Here is a 20,026-nt window from a genome sequence, read left to right as displayed (position 1 = left end):
ATTAATTATTCTCATTCACTCTGGTCTGGGTATCATTTACTTTGTTAATGGTACTCTTAAAGTATAGCAACAGAAGACTGCAACTCCAGATAATACTTAACCAGAAGAGAATAATGCCACTATCTCCATCAAATCCCTTGCTCATTTCTGTTATTTAAAAAAGGAGAAAAAATGAGGAAAGACTGTTAACATCATTCTTAAAGCAATACAGCTTAATACTAAGAAAATATTCTGCTAATCTATCATCTAAGTCTCCTTCCCCAGAGTAACCGTTTTCAACTCTTAGATTTTTATTAATTTTGAGTGTTTTTTACTATTAGAGATTACTTACTGGTTTCCTACTCTAGAGAAGGCTATGGTTCTTCACTGACCTGCAATACCACTTGCGTCAAATATTCTATTAGGTTTCCACACACGTTGGGGGTCTGCATTCTGTCCCACAGGTCTAGCCGCAGTGAGTCTCTGGCTTTTAGAATAAGCTTGGCCTTTAGTAGGCCAAGTCTCCTATATCCTCTTCCCTCCTTGTTCTTCAAGAGAATCTTGGTTTCCCTTGACCCTTTGCCCCTTTAATGTAACTTTTTATCAAATTCCATGTAAAATCCCACTGGGGTTTTAATACGATGGCACTGACTATATAGACTGATTTAGAAACAATGACATCTTTATAATATCTAATTTCCTTGTCTATGGGCATAGTATCCCTCCACTTTTAAATCTTTCTTAATTTTTTTCAATAAAGTTATAAAATTCTCTCAATAAACATCTTGCATATCTTTTCCTAGGAACCTAATATTTTTAATGCATTTTAGTTGCATGTCTTCAAATTTGTGTATGGTGTAGAGAAATGCATACAATCTCAAGATTCTTTCAGGTTTCCTATGTACAGAAACATATAATCAACAACTAATAGCAGTTTTGTTTCTTTCATTTCAATGCGTATACCTTTTATTTTACCTTCTTGACTTCCTCAGCTAGGCATAGTGATGGTGGGCAAATCTCTGTCTCACTCTAGAACTTAGAGGGAATAATGAAAGATTTGCTTTTTGTATGTTTTTACTTTTGTAGTTACCCTTTATTAGATTAAATAAATTCCCTTCAAATTCAAATCTGCTAAGAGCTTTTATCATGAACAGATGCTTAATTTAGTCAAACTGTTTTTTCTCTTCTAATTTTGATTTACCATATATGTAATTTGTCTTTTCTCTTTGGTTAATTTTGTGATATCTCTTTGCCTTACTGTTCAATAGCAGAACTCAATATGTCTTAAGATTTCCTTTTCATTATCCCATGTGGTGTTTGCTGGGATACCTTAATCTAAGGCTTTGTGACTTTCTGATGTTGAAGATGGTAGTCTCCACTATCATCTATTTCAATATTGCCTTTCTTAACAACTTCTCTATTATCTTCTTCAATTTCCATTTACTAAATATTAAACCTTCTCCCTTTACCAACCATGCATGCATCTCACCTCTCTATCATTTTTTCCATCTTCCTTCTTTCTCTGTCCTGTTTGAGTATCTATATTCCAAATCACTAGATTCTCATTTTTAGTTATCCCTAATCAGCTACTTAACCTTTACATCAAGTTATTCTTTTCTCTTCTTTTAAATCAACTTTACTGAGATTTTACTATTTATATGAAAAAAAAAACTAGATTCATTTAGAGTACACAATTTCATGACTCTTGACAGCTGTACCCACCCACAAACCACCACCACAATCACAATAAACATTTCAATCATCTTTCACAAAAATTCCTAGTACATTTTTACAGCCTATACCTCTCCATCCACACCCGATACTAGGAATCACCAACCTGCTTTCATTCACTTTTAGTGTTATACCTAAGAAATCTTTGCCTAGTCAGGGGTCATAAAGATTTTCTCCTGTACCTTCTTCAAGAAGTTTTACACCTTTAGCTCTTATGTTTTGGTCTATATTTTTAGTTATTTTTTGTGAAATAAAGGTTTAGATCTATCTTTTTTACATCCAATTGTTCCAATGCCATTAGTTGAAAAAACTATCCTTTATCTCGAGAGTTGTCTAAGCACCTTCGGCAAAAACTGATCACAGATCCAAGAGTTCTTTTTTAAACCTTCTATTCTGTTCCATGTATCACTATATCTATCCTTATGCCAATATACCACATTTTCTTGATTACTGCAGCCTGATAGTAAGTTTTGTAAATAGTTAAGATTTTTCTTCCCCCAAAGCTGTTGTGGCTATTCTAGTAACTCTGCAGTTCCATAAAAATTTCAGGATAATTTTGACAATTTCCACAAAGACACCTACTGGAATTTTGATAGGAAGTTGCGCTGAATCAATAAATCAGCTTGGAGAGAATTAGCAAACTACACTTACTGAGAGATAGCAAACTACACTCCACAACCCGAATCCAGTCCCCTGCTTGTATTGTAAATGCAGGCATACCCTGGAGACAGGGCAGGCTTGGTTCCTGACCATTGCAATGAAGTAAATAGTTCCCTCAAGCGAGTCAAACATTTTTTGCTTTCCCAATGCCTATATAAGTTATGTTTAAACTATACTATAGTTTATTAAGTTTGTAAAAATTAAAATGTACTTATCTTAATTTTAAATATTTTATTGCTAAAAAATGCTAACCATTATCTGAGCCTTTAGTGAGTCGTAATCTCTCTGCTGGTGAAGGATTCAAAATATTAAGAATTACCAAAATGCAAGAGAGATATGAAGTGACCAAAAGCTGTTGGAAAAAATGACACTTTAAGACTTGCTCAACATAGGATTGCCACAAACATGCAATCTGTGAACAAAATGCAATATCTAGGAAATACAATAAGATGCAACACAATAATTCAGGCATTCCTATAAAATACCTTTGGAACACAGCACCACTCATTCACTGATGTATTATGTTTTCATGATACAAAAGAGTGGAGTTAACTGCAACAAAGACTTCATGCCCCACAAAGCCTAATGTATTTACTGCTGGGTCCCTTACATAACTCAGCCCACTATTAACCATACTGTCTTTCCATCCATGCACATGTATCTCCATTTATCTAGATGCCCTCTGACTTCTCTCAGCACTGTTTCGTGTTTCTCAGTGTACAGACCCTGCCCTTTGCTAACTTTCTCACTAAGTACGCCATTCACTTTAAGATGGTGCTGTGCGGTGCTGAGCCGCTCAGTCATGTCACTAATTGGTTTCTGAACACTGACACCAAGCAATCTTGCTAAACTTACTAGTTCTGGTTATTTTATTGATTTCTGCTCTTATTTTTTTATTATTTCATTCTTTCAAGTTACTTTGCTCATTTTTTCCCCTAGTTTCTTAAGCTGGAGCTTAAGTTGGTGAATTTATTAGACCGTTTTTCCTATTTTACATAAGTGCTTTAACATCGTGTCTCTCTAAACACTGCTTTAGCTGTAGTCTACAAATTCTAATATTATCATTCAGCTAAAAATATTTCCTAATTTCCATTCTGATTCACAGGCTATTTACAAGTATTTCCTTTAACCTAGAAATACTCTAGGTATTCCTCAATACATTGTGTGTTAGTCTCTCAGTTCCAACTCTGTGACCCCACGGACTGTAGCCCGCCAGGCTCCTCTGTCCACGGAATTCTCCAGGCAAGAATACTGAAGTGGGTTGCCATTCCCTTCTCCAGAGATCTTCCCAACCCAGGATCTAACCCGGGTCTCCTGCACTGCAGGCAGATTCTTTTACCATCTGAGCCCCCAGTGCTAACTGATCTCTAATATCATTCCTCTGTGCTCAGAGATTATATTCTGTGTGGTTTCAATCCTTTGAAATTTATTTAACAGCCCCGCATATGCTCTCTCTCGGATAATACCATGTGCTCTTGCATACTGTTTATTCTGCAGAAGTCGGGAGTAGTATTCAATGAATATCAGATAGTGCTGTTCAGATTCTCTTCCTACCCATTTTGTTGTTTTGTTTTAGTCTAGTTGTTCTGTTACTTGCTGAGACGGCAGTTTAAACAATCTACTATGACCACAGAACTTACTTTATTTTCATCAGTTTAGGCTATAAAAATATATATCATTATATTGTCCTGATCAATTTTATCATTATGGAATGATCTCTTTATTTCATAATATTCTGTGTCTTGAAATTTTTCATTTTAATCTGAAATTAATAAAGCAACTTCTTCTTTATACTCATTATTTTCATGGCAAATTTTCTCCACCCATATATTTTCAATCTGTCTCTTTATATTATAAATGCATCTCTTCTAAAAAACTGCAGAGGGAGAATACTCCCAAATTCATTCTACAGAGCCACCTGATACCAAAACCAGAAAAAAGAGAAAATTACAAGCCAAAATCACTGATGAACACAGATGCAAAAATCTTCAACAAAATACTAGCAAACCAAACCCAACAACACATTAAAAGGATTATACACCATGATTAAGTGGGATTTATCCTAGGGATGCAAGGATTCTTCAATATATGCCAATCAAACAATGCGTTACACCATGTTAACAAACAGAAGAATAAAAACCACATGATCATCCCAACAGATGCAGAAAAGTCTTTCAACAAAATTCAACACCCATTATTAAAAAAAAAAAAAGTCTTCAGAAAGTGAGCATAGAGAGACCTATGTCAACATAATAAAGGCCATATATGACAAACCCACAACAAATATTATTCTTAACGATGAAAACTGAAAGCATTTCCTCTAAGATCAGGAACAAGACAAGTGTGTCCACTCTCACCACTGTTTTTCAACATAGTCTTGGAAAGTCCTAGCCACAGCAATCAGAGAAGAAAAATAAAAGGAATAAAAATTGGAAAAGAACAAGCAAACTGTCACTGTTTGCAGAAGACATGACACTATACATATAAAATCCTAAAGAGGCCACCAGAAAACTACTAGAGCTAAGCAATGAATTTAGTAAAGTTGCAGGATATAAAATTAATGCATAAAAAGCTCTTGCATTCCTATACACTATAAAAGAGCAGAAACAATAAAAGATCAGAAAGAGAAATTAAGGAAATAATTCCATTTAACATTGCAACAAAAAGAATAAAATACCCAGGAATAACCTACCCAAGGAGACAAAACACCCATATGCAGAGAACTATAAGATATTAATGAAAGAAATCAAAGATAACACAAACAGAGAGATATATACCATGTTCTTAGACTGAAAGAATCAATATTTTTAAAATGACTCTACTATCTAAAGATTCATTGCAATTCCTATCAAGTTACTAATGGCATTTTTCACAGAACTAGAACAGAAACTTTTACAATTTGTATGGAAACACAAAAGACCCTGAATAGCCAAAGCAATCCTGAGAAAGAAAAACGGAGCTGGAGGAATGGGGCTTCCTGACATCAGTCTATACTACAAAGTTATAGTCATCAACAGGGTATGGTCTGGGCACAAAACCAGAAATATAAACCAATGGAACTCCAGGGACAGAAAGCCCAGAGATAAACCCACGTGCATCTGGTCACCTGACTGATGACAAAGGAGGCAAGAATATACAATGGAGAAAAAACAGACTCTTCAAAAAGTGGTGCTGGAAAAATTGGACAGCTACATGTAAAAGAATGAAATTAGAACACTATCTAGTACCATTCACAAAAATAAACTCAAAATGGATCAAAGACCTTAATGTAAGGCCAGACACTATAAAATTCTTAAAGGAAAATACAGGCACAACACTCTCTGACATAATTTGCAGCAGTATCTTTTTGGATTCATCTCTTACGGTAATGAAAATAAAAACAAAAGTAAACAAATGGGACCTAGTGAAACTTGGAAGTTTTTGCACAGAAAAGGAAACCATAAGCAAGATGAAAAGACAGTCCTCAGAGTAGGAGAAAATATTTGCAAATGCAGCTCAATATAAAAAAAAAAACAACCCAATCAAAAAATGGCACAAGACCTAAATAGCTCTTTCTCCAAAGAAGACATACAGATGGCCAACCAACACATGAAGAGATACTCAACATCACTAATTATCAGAGAAATACAAATCCAAACTACAGTGAGATATTACCTCATACCTATCAGAATGGCCATCATCTATAAATGATGATGAGGACGTGGAGAAAAGGAAACCCTCTTGCACTGTCACTGGAAATAAAAACTGGTACAGCTGCTATGGAGAACAACATGAAGGTTCCTTAAAAGACTAAAAAAAACTACCATATGACCCAGAAATCCCACTTACTTCTTTCTCTGGTACTTATCCAGAGAAAACCATAATTCAAAAAGAAACATGTAGGATTTCCCTGGTGGTCCGGTGGTGGAGAATCTGCTTACCAGTGCAGGGGGCACAGATTTGACCCCTAGCCTGGGAAGACTCCATATGCCACAGGGCAACTAAACCCACGTGCTACATCTACTGAAGCCCCTGTGCCCTGGAGCCTGTGGGCCACAGCAAGAGAAGCACTGCAACGAGACACCCACACACTCCATCTGAAGAGCAGCTGCCACTCACCACGCCTAGAGGAAGCCCACACGCAGCAAGACCCAGCACAGCCAAAAATAACTAATGTTAAAAAAAGACACATGTGCCCCAATATTCACTGAAGCACTATTTACAACAGCCAGGACACGGAAGCAACCTAAATGTTCATCAACAAAGGAATGGATAAAGAAGATGTGATATGACCCACTCCCTAGAGTAAAGGAAATATAAACGAAAATAAGCATATGGGACCTAATTAAATTTAAAAGCTTCTGCACAGCAAAAGAAACTATAAACAATGTAAAGAGAGAACCCTCAGAATGGGAGAAAATAATCGCAAACAAAGCAACCAACAAACATTAATCTCTAAAATATACATGCAGCTCAATATGAGAAAAACAAACAACCCAATCAAAAAATAGGCAGATCTAAACAAACATTTCTCTAAAGAAGACATACAGATGGTCAACAAACATGAAAAGATGCTCAACATTGCTCATTATTAGAGAAATGCAAATCAAAACTACAATGAGGTTATCAGCCTTGCACCAGTCAGAATGGCCATCATCAAAAAAAATCTACAAACTATAAATGCTGGAGGAGATGTGGAGAAGAGGGAACCCTCTGGCACTATCAGTGGGAATGTAAACTGATACAACCGCTACAGAGAACAGTATGGAAATCCCTTTAAAAACTAGGAGTAAAACTACCACATGACCCAGGAATCCCACTACTGGGCATAAACCCTGAGAAAACTGTAATTCAAGACACATGTACCCAACGTTCACTGCACACAGTTACAGTCACCAGCCACTTAGATGTCCATTGATAGATGAGTGGATAAAGACGTTGTGGTACATATATATATGTGTACACAATGGAATAATAGTCATTAAAAGGAATGAATTTGTGTCAGCTGAAACAAGGTGGATGAACCTCGAGCCTGTTATATGGAAAGAGAAAACAACTGTAGTATGTTAATGTATACACGCGGCATCCAGAAAAATGGCACGGATGCCCTAACCTGCAGGGCGGGAACAGAAACACAGACAGTCTTGTGAACACAGAGGAGGAAGAATGTGGGATGAATTGAGAGAGCAGCACTGACATATACACACCACCACGTGCAAAACCAGCTAATGGGAAGCTGCCGCTGACACAGGGAGCCAAGCCCGGCGCTCTGTGACCACCTCAAGGGGTGGGGTGGGGGGGGAGAGGGGCTCAAGAGGGAGGGGATGGATATATACACTTATGCCTGATTTGTGTTGTTGTATAGCAGAAACCAACACAATATTGTAAAGCAATTATCCTCCAATTAACAAAACTTTTTAAGTTAAAAAAAAAGAATGAATGCAAATAAACAAAACTACCATCTTAAAAAAGAAAAGAAAATGTGAGCTGTCTTTATAACAAAAGGCTCTCTAGAGTTTATAACTAATGGCAAAAGTTATCTAGTTAGGCCCTTCTGAATATAGCCTCCAAATAAAAATAGGACAAGCTGAAAAAAAAAATGTGGTACATGTATACAATGGAATATTACCCAGCTATAAAAAGGAATGAAACCGGGGCATTGGACACTAAGAGGAGAGTGGGGGCAGGATGAACTGGGGGACTGGGATTGACATATATACGCTGCTGACACTATGCAGGGAGCCTTACCCAGCGCTCCACAGTGACGTAAACAGGAAGGCCGCCCAGAAAAGGGGATGCATGTGCGAGAACAGCTGAAGCCCTTCGCTGTACGGCAGAGACTAACACAACATTGTCGGGAGCCTACACTCTAATAAAAGCTAAAAATAAGAACACAAAACGCATCTCTGTACACAGCATATATTTGGATCTTACTTTTTCTTTTTTTAGCTGCGTCAACGGCTTGCAGAATCTCAGTTCTCTGACCAGGGATTGAACCCAGGCCCTCAGCAGTGAAAGCCTGGAATCTTAATTAGGCTGCCAGGGAACTCCCTTGCTTTTTTCCTTTAATTCATTCTGATAATCTCTGTGTTTTAATTGGGGTGTTAAGCTCAGTAATACTAAATATTGATATTGCTGGATTTTAGTCAAGCATTTATTTTGTTTGCCCCCCCCTTTTTTTTGCTATTTCTTCTTTCCCACTTTCTTTTAAATTACTTTTTAGAACTGCATTTTAATATATTAACTTTAAATCATATTTCTTAACATTTTTAAGTGATTGCTCAGACCACCTTTCCTGCCTCCTGAGAAATCTGTATACAGGTCAAGAAGCAACAGTTAGAACTGGACATGGAACAACAGAGTGGTTCCAAATTGGGAAAGGAGTACGTCAAGGCTATATGTTGTCACCCTGTTTATTTAACTTATATGCAGAATACATCATGCAAAATGCCACGCTGGATGAAGCAGAAGCTGGAATCAAGATTGCTGAGTGAAATATCAATAACCTCAGATATGCAGATGACACCACCCTTATGGCAGAAAGCGAAGAACAACAAAAGTGCCTCTTTATGAAAGTGAAAAGAGGAGAGTGAAAAAGCTGGCTTAAAAAACTCAACATTCAAAACACAAAGATCATGGCATCCAGTCCCATCACTTCATGGCAAACAGGTGGGGAAACAATGGAAAGAGTGACAGACTTTATTTTCTTGGACTCTAAAATCACTGTAGATGGTGATTGCAGCCATGAAATTAAACGATGCTTGATCCTTGGAAGAAAAGCTATGACCAACCTAGACAGCATATTTAAAAGCAGAGACATTACTTTGCCAACAAAGGTCCATCTAGTCAAAGCTATGGTTTTTCCAGTAGTCATGTATGGATGTAAGAGTTGGACCATAAAGAAAGCTGAGAACCAGAATTGATGCTCTTGAACTGTGAGAAGATTCTTGAGAGTTCACTGGACTGCAAGAAGATCCAACCAGTCAATCCTAAAGGAAATAAACCCTGAATATTCACCAGAAGGACTGATGCCAAAGCTGAAACTCCAATACTTTGGCCACTGATGTGAAGAGTTGACTCATTGGAAAAGACCCTGATGCGGGGAAAGACTGAAGGTAGGAGGAGAAGGGAACGACAGAGGATCAGATGGTTGGATCGCAAAGAGTTGGACATGACTGAGCCAATGAACTGAACTGACTCTATGATGACTTTTACCGAACTGAAGTGACAAGGACGATGGTTCTCAACTAGGGGTGATTTTGCCTTGAGGGAACATTTGTTAATGAGTGAAGACAATTGGGGGTTGGGGAAGGCCACTGCTGACATCTAGTGGTAGACCAGCGATACTGCCAAACACCCTACAACGCACAGGACAGCTTCTCACAACAAAGAATTATACAGCCCAAAGGTCAACAGTGCCAAGTTTGAGAAACTCTGCTCGGGATTATAATATATACTGTTAACTTAAACATTAGCCCATGTTACATAATATGTAAAAACCCTGAAACTGTATAGGTCTATGTATCCATTCAGCCACCCCACACCCATTTTTAATGACATAGTTTCCATGTGTAACATGTCTACACACACCATAAACACCACAAAGGCAATGCTATAGTTTTTGTTTTAGTCATACATATTTTAAAGACATTAAAAGGAAAAAACAGCTTGTTATATTTAATTATACCATTTCTAATATTCCTCAATTATTTTGAATATTCAGGTTTCCCTCTGGTATTATTTCCCTTTAGTCTGAGTAACTTCTTTTAGTATTTCTTATAGTGAAGGTCTCTTAGTGACAAGTTCTTAGTTTCTTTTTATTTGAAAATGTTGTCTCACCTTCTTCCTTGGGAGATATTTTCACCAGATACAGAATTCAGGGTTGATAGGTTTTTTTACCTTTCACCACTTTTTAATAAAAGTTTTGTTGGGACTTCCCTGGTGGTCCAGTGGTTAAGAATCTGCCTTGTGATGACACAGGGGTCAAGGGTTTGATCCCTGGTCAGGGAAGAAGTTGCAGAGCACGTAAGCCGGACCACTGCAACTTCTTAGCCCACATGCTTTGGAGCCCATGCGCCACACCTGGAGAGCCCGTGGACCACAGCGAAAGACTGCACATGATGCAGTAACGATCCCGTGTGCCACACCTAAGACCTGACACAGCTAAATAAATTCTTTAAAAATAAATAAAATCTAAAATATAGAAGTCTTATCATCTAGTCTCCATAAATTCTGATGAATAGTCTATGGTCATCTGAATTATCTCTGTATGTAATGTGTTGATTTTAACTGGCAACTTTCAAGATCTTCATTTGACAATTGCTCTTTGACAATTTGACTATGATGTGCCTAGCATGATTTTTCTCATACTCATCCTGTTTGGGGCTTGCTGAACTTTTTGAACTTATAAAATTGACCAAATTTTTAGCTTCTGAACATGATTTCTTTAAATAATTTTCCTACCTATTGTCTACTCTCTCCTGGATCTGTCATTACACATATACTAGCCATTTTGTTCCACAGGTTTCTGAGGCTCTTTTTTCCACAATTTCTCATCTCCTTTATTTCTCCAAATAATTTCTATTGCTCTAGCTTCAATTTCGCTGATTCTGTCCTGTCATCTCCTCTCTGCTATTTAACCAAGTGAATATTTTATTTCAGATATATATTTTCAAAAAATGCTGAGAGGTTCATTTGACTCTTTAGCATTTCTATTTCTCTGTTAAGATTTCCTGTCTTGTCTCTCATTTGAAATATATTTATATCTTTATGGAAAATCAAGCAATTTAAACAGCTGCTCTAAAGACCATGAATGATCAAACATTTCAACATCTGAGGCATCTTGGGACTGGCACTAGTTGACTGTCTTTTCTTTTTTTGATACTCTCTTTTTCTTGAGAATGGGTCATAATATCCTGACTCAACTTTGGATTATATCCTATATTCACTGTGAATTTTATGTTGCAGAAAATCTGCATTCCATTAAACACCTTTGAAGAGTGTTTTACAAGGAATTAGCTTGTTCAGACAAACCACAAACTTCATAACATCTGAGATGCACGGCAACTCAGGTCTTAGTTCTGACTGCCCCCAGTCTGCCCCAAGCAATGGTTCAAGAGTCAGCCAGAGATTCAGGATTACATACAGAGTCAAGGTTCCCCTCTTTCTGGCTCTCTGGTTCCCCAAGCCCTTCCCCTGGTTTCTCCCACCAGAGAGAAAGTGGGCTTTCCGTTAGAATGTTAGCTGTCTGGCACCATCAACGCCATCAACTGTGCTGACTTCAGGACGAGGCCCCCGAAAAAGGAAATTTACTCTGCCGTTCACTTCCTCTACGTTTCTCCTCCCCTCCCTCTAAAACACACGGCTTTCTGTTCACTCACCAGAGCTTCAAGTTTCTCTATTTTATTCACAGTTTGTCACTGATATCTGCAGGAGATCTTGTCAGATAGGGGCTACTCAACCATTACCTTATCGTCGTCTTTTCTTTGTATATAATTTCTAAAGTGGTAGACTGGGGAAGTACAGATATATACTGTATATGTGTATTTCAGCAAAGTATCTGAAATACTATTTTATTATATCCTATAATAAAAGTATGTTAAAAGGGGAGGAACTCTTACAGATCATTTGTCCAACACTTTGATTTTGTAGACATGGAAACAAAGTCCCAGAAAGTCAAGTAGTCAACATTAATATATGGGATGCAATGTAAATAATTTGAGAGATAGTTTGAGTACTCTGTCTTCTCAATACCACATATCTCTTTTGGATATAACAGAGAAGTAGGGACTGGCTAATACTATTCAGAAAGCTTTTTAGATGATCAAAAAACCTTCCTCAGGGAATACTGATGAAGTGATATATGTCTACCTGGTGGAGGATTTCAGTGATATATAGAAAGACTTATCATACCTTTGTCCTGTCCTGCATATATGCACACATTTCTGTATTTATTGACTTGACAAATATCTAGTGCTTGCAAACCATGTACTAAGAATGCAGTAGGGAACAAGAATGACATGGTTCCCAGCTTCCTAAAGTTTGTATTCTAGCAGCTTGTATTCTAGCTCAGGAGGCAGTAAACAATGAAAAGAAGCTTTCACACTGGTGACCCCCCTCCTACTTGAAACTTACTCTTCCCTTGGCTTTTTCCTCCACTCGTCTTTACATGGTTAATCCTTGGCCCCTACTGACATTAGGTGTTTTCCCTCAGTAATCTCAACTTCTGCCTATGATTCTTACAACGTACACAATGTATACACTGACGACTCTCAATTTTTCACTTTTAACACAGATCTCTCAAGCTCTAAACTATCTCTTACATATATTCAATGATGCACATTTGCCATCAAATTTGCCATCTTCAAAACTGAACTCAACTCATTCCCTGTCACACACATTTTTCTTTCTGTCTTTCCCATCTCAGTAGGAAAACCTAGATGCCACTGCCTGTTTTACCTCTCACATCCAATGAGTGGGTCGCCAACTCCTTTTAATTCCATTTCCTGAAACTTTCTGCACTATAACCCCTCTGTTATTGATCCAATCATTATTTCAGTAGCCTCCTAAGCAGTTTCTCAGCATTTTGCATCAGAATTGATCTCAGTTCAGCTCAGTTCAGTCTCTCAGTCGTGTCCGACTCTTGGCGACCCCATGAATTGCAGCACGCCAGGCCTCCCTGTCCATCACCAACTCCCACAGTCCACCCAAACCCACGTCCATCGAGTCGGTGATGCCATCCAGCCATCTCATCCTCTATCATCCCCTTCTCCTCCTGCCCCCAATCCTTCCCAGCATCAGGGTCTTTTCCAATGAGTCAACATTTCGCATCAGGTGGCCAAAGTATTAGAGTTTCAGCTTCAACATCAGTCCTTCCAATGAACACCCAGGACTGATCCCCTTTAGGATGGACTGGTTGGATCTCCTTACAGTCCAAGGGACTCTCAAGAGTCTTCTCCAACACCACAGTTCAAAAGCATCAGCTCTTTGGTGCTCAGCTTTCTTCACCGTCCAACTCTCACATCCATACATGACCACTGGAAAAACCATAGCCTTGACTAGATGGACCTTTGTTGGCAAAGTAATGTCTCTGCTTTTAAATATGCTATCTAGGTTGGTCATAACTTTCCTTCCAAGGAGTAAGCGTCTTTTAATTTCATGGCTACAATCACCATCTGCAGTGATTTTCGAGCCCCCAAAAATAAAGTCTGATACTGTTTCCACTGTTTCCCCATCTATTTTCCATGAAGTGATGGGACCAGATGCCATGATCTTAGTTTTCTGAACGTTGAGCTTTAAGCCAACTTTTTCACTCTCCTCCTTCATTTTCATCAATTTCATCACTTAAATTGAAGAAGGTAGGGAAAACCACTAGACCATTCAGGTATGACCTAAATCAAATCCCTTATGATTATACAGTGGAAGTGAGAAATAGATCTGATAGACAGAGTGCCTGATGAACTATGGACGGAGCTTCGTGACATTGTACAGGAGACAGGGATTAAGACCATCCCATGGAAAAGAAGTGCAAAAAAGCAAAATGGCTGTCTAAGGAGGCCTTACAAATAGCTATGAAAAGAAGAGAAGCGAAAAGCAAAGGAGAAAAGGAAAGATATTCCCATATGAATGCAGAGTTCCAAAGAATAGCCAGGAGAGATTTAAAAAAAGCCTTCCTCAGCGATCAATGCAAAGAAATAGAGGAAAACAACAGAGTGGGAAAGACTAGAGATCTCTTCAAGAAAATCAGAGATACCAAGGGAACATTTCATGCAAAGATGGGTTCGATAAAGGACAGAAATGGTATGGATCTAACAGAAGCAGAAGATATTAAGAAGAGATGGCAAGAATACACAGAAGAACTGTACAAAAAAGATCTTCACGACCCATATAACCATGATGGTGTGATCACTCACCTAGAGCCAGACATCCTGGAATGTGAAGTCAAGTGGGCCTTAGAAAGCATCACTACAAACAAAGTTAGTAGAGGTGATGGAATTCCAGTTGAGCTATTACAAATCCTGAAAGATGATGCTGTGAAAGTGCTGCACTCAATATGCCAGCAAATTTGGAAAACTCAGCAGTGGCCACAGGACTGGAAAAGGTCAGTTTTCATTCCAATCCCAAAGAAAGGCAATGCCAAAGAATGTTCGAACTACCGCACAATTGCACTTATCTCACACATTGGTAAAGTAATGCTCAAAATTCTCCAAGCCAGGCTTCAGCAATACATGAACCGTGAACTTCCAGATGTTCAAGCTGGTTTTACTTTATTTATTTTTTTTTAACTGCTTTATTATTTATTTATTATTGGCTGCCCTGGGTCTTTGTTGTTTTGCATGGGCTTCTCTCTAGTTGCATCGAATGGGGCTTCTTCCTGCAGCGCCTTCTCTTGTTGCGGGGCAAAGGCTATAGGCACGCAGGCTTCAGTAGTTGGGGCTTGCAGGCTTGGTTGCTCCCAGCATGTGGGATCTTCCTGGACCCAGGGTCAAACCCGTGTCCCCTGCGTTGGCAGGTGGATTCTTATCCACTGTACCACCAGGGAAGTCCTTACCTATACTGTCTTGATTACTGGAGCTTTGCAGTTGAGATTGAGATTTGGAGGTTTGAGATTGACAAGTGTGAGTTCCGCAGCTTTTTTTTTTCCCTCAACATTGATTTGACTATTATGGTTCTCATGAACTTTCTTGTGAATTTTAGGACCAGCTCGTCAGTTTATTTGAAGAGACCAGCTGGAATTTTGATAGAGATAACATTGAATCTGAAGATCCATTTGGGGAGTCTTGCCATCTAAACAACATTAACAATCCATGAACATAGGACTTCTTCCACTTACTTAGATCATTTGGAATTTTTTTCACCAATGTTTGTAATTTTCAGAGTACACATTTTTTTTTCACTTCTTTGATTAAAGTTATCCTTTAGCATTTTGTTCTTTTGGGGATTATTTTAAGTGGAATGATTTTATTTCATTTTTGGACTGCTCACTGCAAGTGTATAGAAATACAAGTGATTTTGTACATCGATCTTGTTATCTTGCAACCTGCAGAATTTGTTTATTCTAATAATTTTTTGTGGATTTAAAAGGTTTCTATATACAAGATAACGGCGCTTGTGAACACAGACTGTGCTTCTCGCCGCCTTCTGCTCCATCTTCCCGCCTGAGCTCCCTGGCCAGTGTGTGCACGCTCAGTCGTGTCCGACTCTTGCGACCCTGTGGCCTGCAGCCCACCAGGCTCCTCCTTCCATGGGATTCTCCAGGTAAGAGTCCTGGACTGGGTGCCATTGCTTCCTCCACGGGTTGTCCTGGTCCAGGGATTGAACCTCTGTCTGTTGCATTGGCAGGTCCCTGGCTAGAACCTCCAGTAAATGGCTGGACAACCACGGGGAGGGGGGCCTTCTCATGTTGTTCCTGATCTTAGAGGGAAAGGATTCGGTCTTCATCACGGCTGCCTCCCCAACCCCAATCTTCAGCTTCCTCACTGAGGGCACCGGGGGTGAGGGCTGTGCAGACCTGGCTCTCACAGGTCCCAGGCAGGCTCTCTGTGTCTGCCTGGGTTTTCCCATCCGAGGAAAGGGCCTGGCCGAAAGGAGGAGTGCTGCTGGCAGGAGGCCCACTGTGTGGTGTGCTACTGCTGTTTGCTGGAGGGGCGCGCCCCCGGCCCCACCGACGACAGTTCCAGGGGTGGGGGACTCAGCTGGGTGCGCCTGCACCACGAGGCTACCCCGGCCTCCTCCTCCATCGTGATGGGATGGGGCATGGTCCCCGCGCCCTACTCGAGCCCGCGGGTGGCAGCAGGTGCCCGGACTGGAGCTGACCAGCAGCGGGAGGCTGGCGACCCTCGCGGCCCTATCCCGTGACCCTGTCCCCTGTCCCATGGCTGGCACTGGGGACTCGGGAGCCAAAGGTTGCACGGGAGGGAGACACAGGCGCAAGCTCCAGGCCAGCACGTTAGGGGCGCCCGTGGCAGCGTCCAGCGTGAGCAGTGGGTCGTGGGGGGGCGGGGTGGGCGATGGCGGTGGCGCCAGACAAGCCCCGAGTGTTGGCGGCTGCCCGACGAGGACCTTGCGAGCGGCCGTCCAGCGACTGGCCGAGCGCATGCGCCCAAGCTGGTTTTAGAAAAGGCAGAGGAACCAGAGACCAAATTGCCAACCTCCACTGATCATCGAAAAAGCAAGAGAGTTCCAGAAAAACATCTATTTCTGCTTTATTGACTATGCCAGAGCCTTCGACTGTGTGGACTACAACAAACTGTGGAAAATTCTGAAAGAGATGGGAATACCAGACCACCTGACCTGCCTCTTGAGAAACCTGTATGCAGGTCAGGAAGCAACAGTTAGAACTGGACATGGAACAACAGACTGGTTCCAAATAGGAAAAGGAGTACGTCAAGGCTGTGTATTGTCACCTTGCTTATTTAACTTCTATGCAGAGTACATCATGAGAAACGCTGGGCGGGAAGAAGCACAAGCTGGAGTCAAGATTGCCGGGAGAAATATCAACAAGCTCAGATATGCAGACGACACCACCCTTATGGCAGAATTGATTTGCTCTAACACAAATCTAATAATGTCATTTCCTCTGTGCCTTCATTAGTAATTTAATTCTGAAAGAGGCCCATGCAACTCTGGGCCGCCTTAACGTACCAGTAACAGTGCCATCTACACTGAGCGCTCTGATGCTGTATCTTATGAGAGCCAGTGACACACTGAAGGTCCCGCTGAGGGAAGCAGCCAGGACAGGGCGTGGCCCGAGCTCAGAGGTGCGGGAAAAGGCTGACGTAAACACAGTAAGAGGACATGCGCTCAGCTCCTCCTGAGAGGGCACTGATATCACAATTATTGAACAACCATCAAGAGGAGAACGCTGGAATCCACCAAAACAGATACCCATGTCTAAGCACAAAGGAGAAGTACACCAGTATTAGTAACCCAAACCATGAAATCACAAAAACTATCCCAGAGAAAGAAATCGATATACATTGTTTTCTAATGCTCTCCAGGGTCACAGTGAGTTCAATAGACTTTTGGGGGGATGGTTCAGAACCTAATTACTATATATAAAACTGCTTCTATGGGACACTTTTATAACACCCCCAAATTAAAACAGGTCAGGACTATCTTTATGAAGATCTTAATGCTTTATCAGCAAATCTACTAGAAGGAAAATTACTTAAGCTGTAGCACTGAGAACAATTATGCAAATCTTTGAGTGGCAGAGGCTGCAGCACTAATAGCTAATAGATACTTCTTTTACTTGTCAAAAGGAAGCGATCATTTTCACCAGTAAAGTGCTGGGTTATTTCTCATTATCCAGTAATTCTCTCAAGAGTTACTCACAGCTGAAGAGTAGAGTTCAAACTCTTGCTCAGGGAGAAAAGAATGCCAGCCATCTTCTATCACTTCAAACATGGGCCGGTAAAAGAAAGGGTACATCAGAGTGATGGAGTCCAGGGTAGATAACGCCTAGGGGAAAAAAGAAGTAAAGAAAGAAAAAAGGAACGTGTCACAATTCCAAACATTTTCTATCTGCCAAATTTCTATCTATATGGCCTAAAATGATGGACACCTAATTCATTTCTCTAACATTATATTTATCACTAGATACAATTATACCTTATTTTCAGCCTCTAACACGGTGTCTGGCACATAACACTCTATTAGCATTTGCTGAATGAACGAAAGAAGAAAACAATGTGCACACCTATTCTAGAAGAAAAATGAAAAAAACTTCTTCCTGATACCATGTAATAAGGCCTAAGGCAAAGGTTCAAATATTTCTGGGGATTAGAGAACAGGCTGCAGTTAACCAATAAGGCCTTGGCTCAAAATCCAGTTATTAACTACATATGTAAATTACTTAAAACCAGAGTTTCTGAGCAATTGTGAAAAAGCTTAGTAGCCAAAGAGTCAGACTGCTGGACTCAAGGTCCAGATGCCAGGGCCAACAGTGGCATTACGTAATGCGGCCACTCCACGCCTCAGCTGTCAATGGAGGAAATAACTTCACAGGGCGACGCCGAGGGTTGTTGGGGCATGAAGAGAATGTGTGCAGCAGGGCTAAAATAGTCCCTGACACATAACAAACTCTGATTTCAGCTACCATATGCTCCACGTAGCCTCCATCAATGTGAAATTCCCTCCCTTCCTAGAGTGATCAGATGCCCTCATGCCTGCATGCTACACTAACGCATTCTGAAACCGGGGCAGTAACTCCATGGCCCCAAAGTGAGCCTGCAGGTCATCCGAGGTACAACGCCAAGGAACCCTGACTAGATGAAAGACTGAGAGACAGAACACCCCCTGTCACCTGGCGGTTTCATCCTTCTGCCAGGGGAGCTTTAGAAAGCATTTCTATGGCTAGAAAAACAAAGGCACAAAATCAATTAGCACAATTCACACTGCTGTAATTTTGGAGACTCTCGGCTGTAGGGGCGCGAGGGGCCCAACATCATGCTAACATCTCCAAGCTCTCAGAGTAAAGCTACCTCCTTCTAAGTCACAGAAAGATCAGGTCAGTAGAACCTTTATTTAATTTTTAAATTTTATTATTTTACTACTTAAAAAATATTCTTTGCAATATTAAAAACATTTTTTTGGCTTTACTGCAGTATAAATTGATAAATAAAATGTAAAATATTTCTAACGTACAATGTGATGATTTGATACACACATTGTAAAAGATTTTCCCTCCTGAGTTAATTAACACATCCATCACCTCACATCATCACCTCCTGCTGTTGCTTTTGAGAACATTTAAGTTCCACTCTCTTGGCAAATTTCAGTTACATAATATAGTGTTATCAACCATAGTCTATGTTACACATTAGATTCTCAGGTCTTATAACTGAACATCTGTAACTTATACCAGACTCTCCCTATTTCACCCACCCCTGGCCCCGGGAAACCACTTTTCTACTCTCTGTTTCTATGTGTTTCCCTTTTTCATTTTTGAGATTCCACATATGAGTGATACCATGCAATATCTGTCTTTCTCTGTCTGGTTTATTTCAGTTAGCACAATGCCGTCTAGTTTCATTCACTGTTTGTTCATGCCATTGTTCATGCAGTTGTTTCAACTGGCAGGACTGTTTTCTTTTTGATGGCTGAATAATATTCCATTGTGTGTGTGTGTGTATGTACACATGTGCACTCACTGTATGTACAGTTTTCTTTATTCATCCATCCATCAACACACACTTAGGTTTTTATATACTTTGAATATTATGAATAATGCTGCAATAAACATGGGAATACAGATTATCTCTTTAAAACAATCATTTTGTTTCCTTCAGATATACACCGAGAAGTGGGATTGCTGGATCAATGAAAGATCCTTTTTTAATTTCTTGAGGAACCTCCATACTATATTAATAGTGATTGATACAATCATTATTTTAAATCCATGTTCACAAACATTCCAGCAGGCAATAAGCACTGACTTGTCATGATTACATTTCATGCAGCTAGAGATAGAACTTTTCCTTTAAACACATTAATGTTCAAAGAAATAAAGTCATTTCAACCCTAAAGACAACCGAAACTACACAGAAAAAATGGTTCATCAGACTTTCTACAATAATTTAGAAAACTGAGCACTTGCCAATTATTCTTCCAATGGGATTCTACTTAGGGTAGCAGATTTTGAGTATATGAACTTTGATAATAAAGAATAGCTCAA

The 20,026-nt window shown here is 39.8% G+C and overlaps 1 protein-coding gene across 1 annotated transcript in view; it reads right to left on the bottom strand.

The window, feature by feature from the left end:
• Nucleotides 1-20,026, bottom strand: part of MTMR9 (myotubularin related protein 9) — a 63,162-nt gene that overhangs the window by 17,049 nt on the left and 26,087 nt on the right. Inside the window, exon 3 of the mRNA XM_043486741.1 lies at nucleotides 17,686-17,811. Coding sequence (XP_043342676.1) covers nucleotides 17,686-17,811 — 126 coding nt within the window. The remainder of the gene's footprint in view (nucleotides 1-17,685; nucleotides 17,812-20,026) is intronic.

This window comes from Cervus canadensis, chromosome 14, assembly GCF_019320065.1.
Source record: "Cervus canadensis isolate Bull #8, Minnesota chromosome 14, ASM1932006v1, whole genome shotgun sequence".
In the NCBI taxonomy this organism is placed as follows: Eukaryota; Metazoa; Chordata; class Mammalia; order Artiodactyla; family Cervidae; genus Cervus; species Cervus canadensis.
This window is presented reverse-complemented; position numbering and strand designations above follow the sequence as displayed.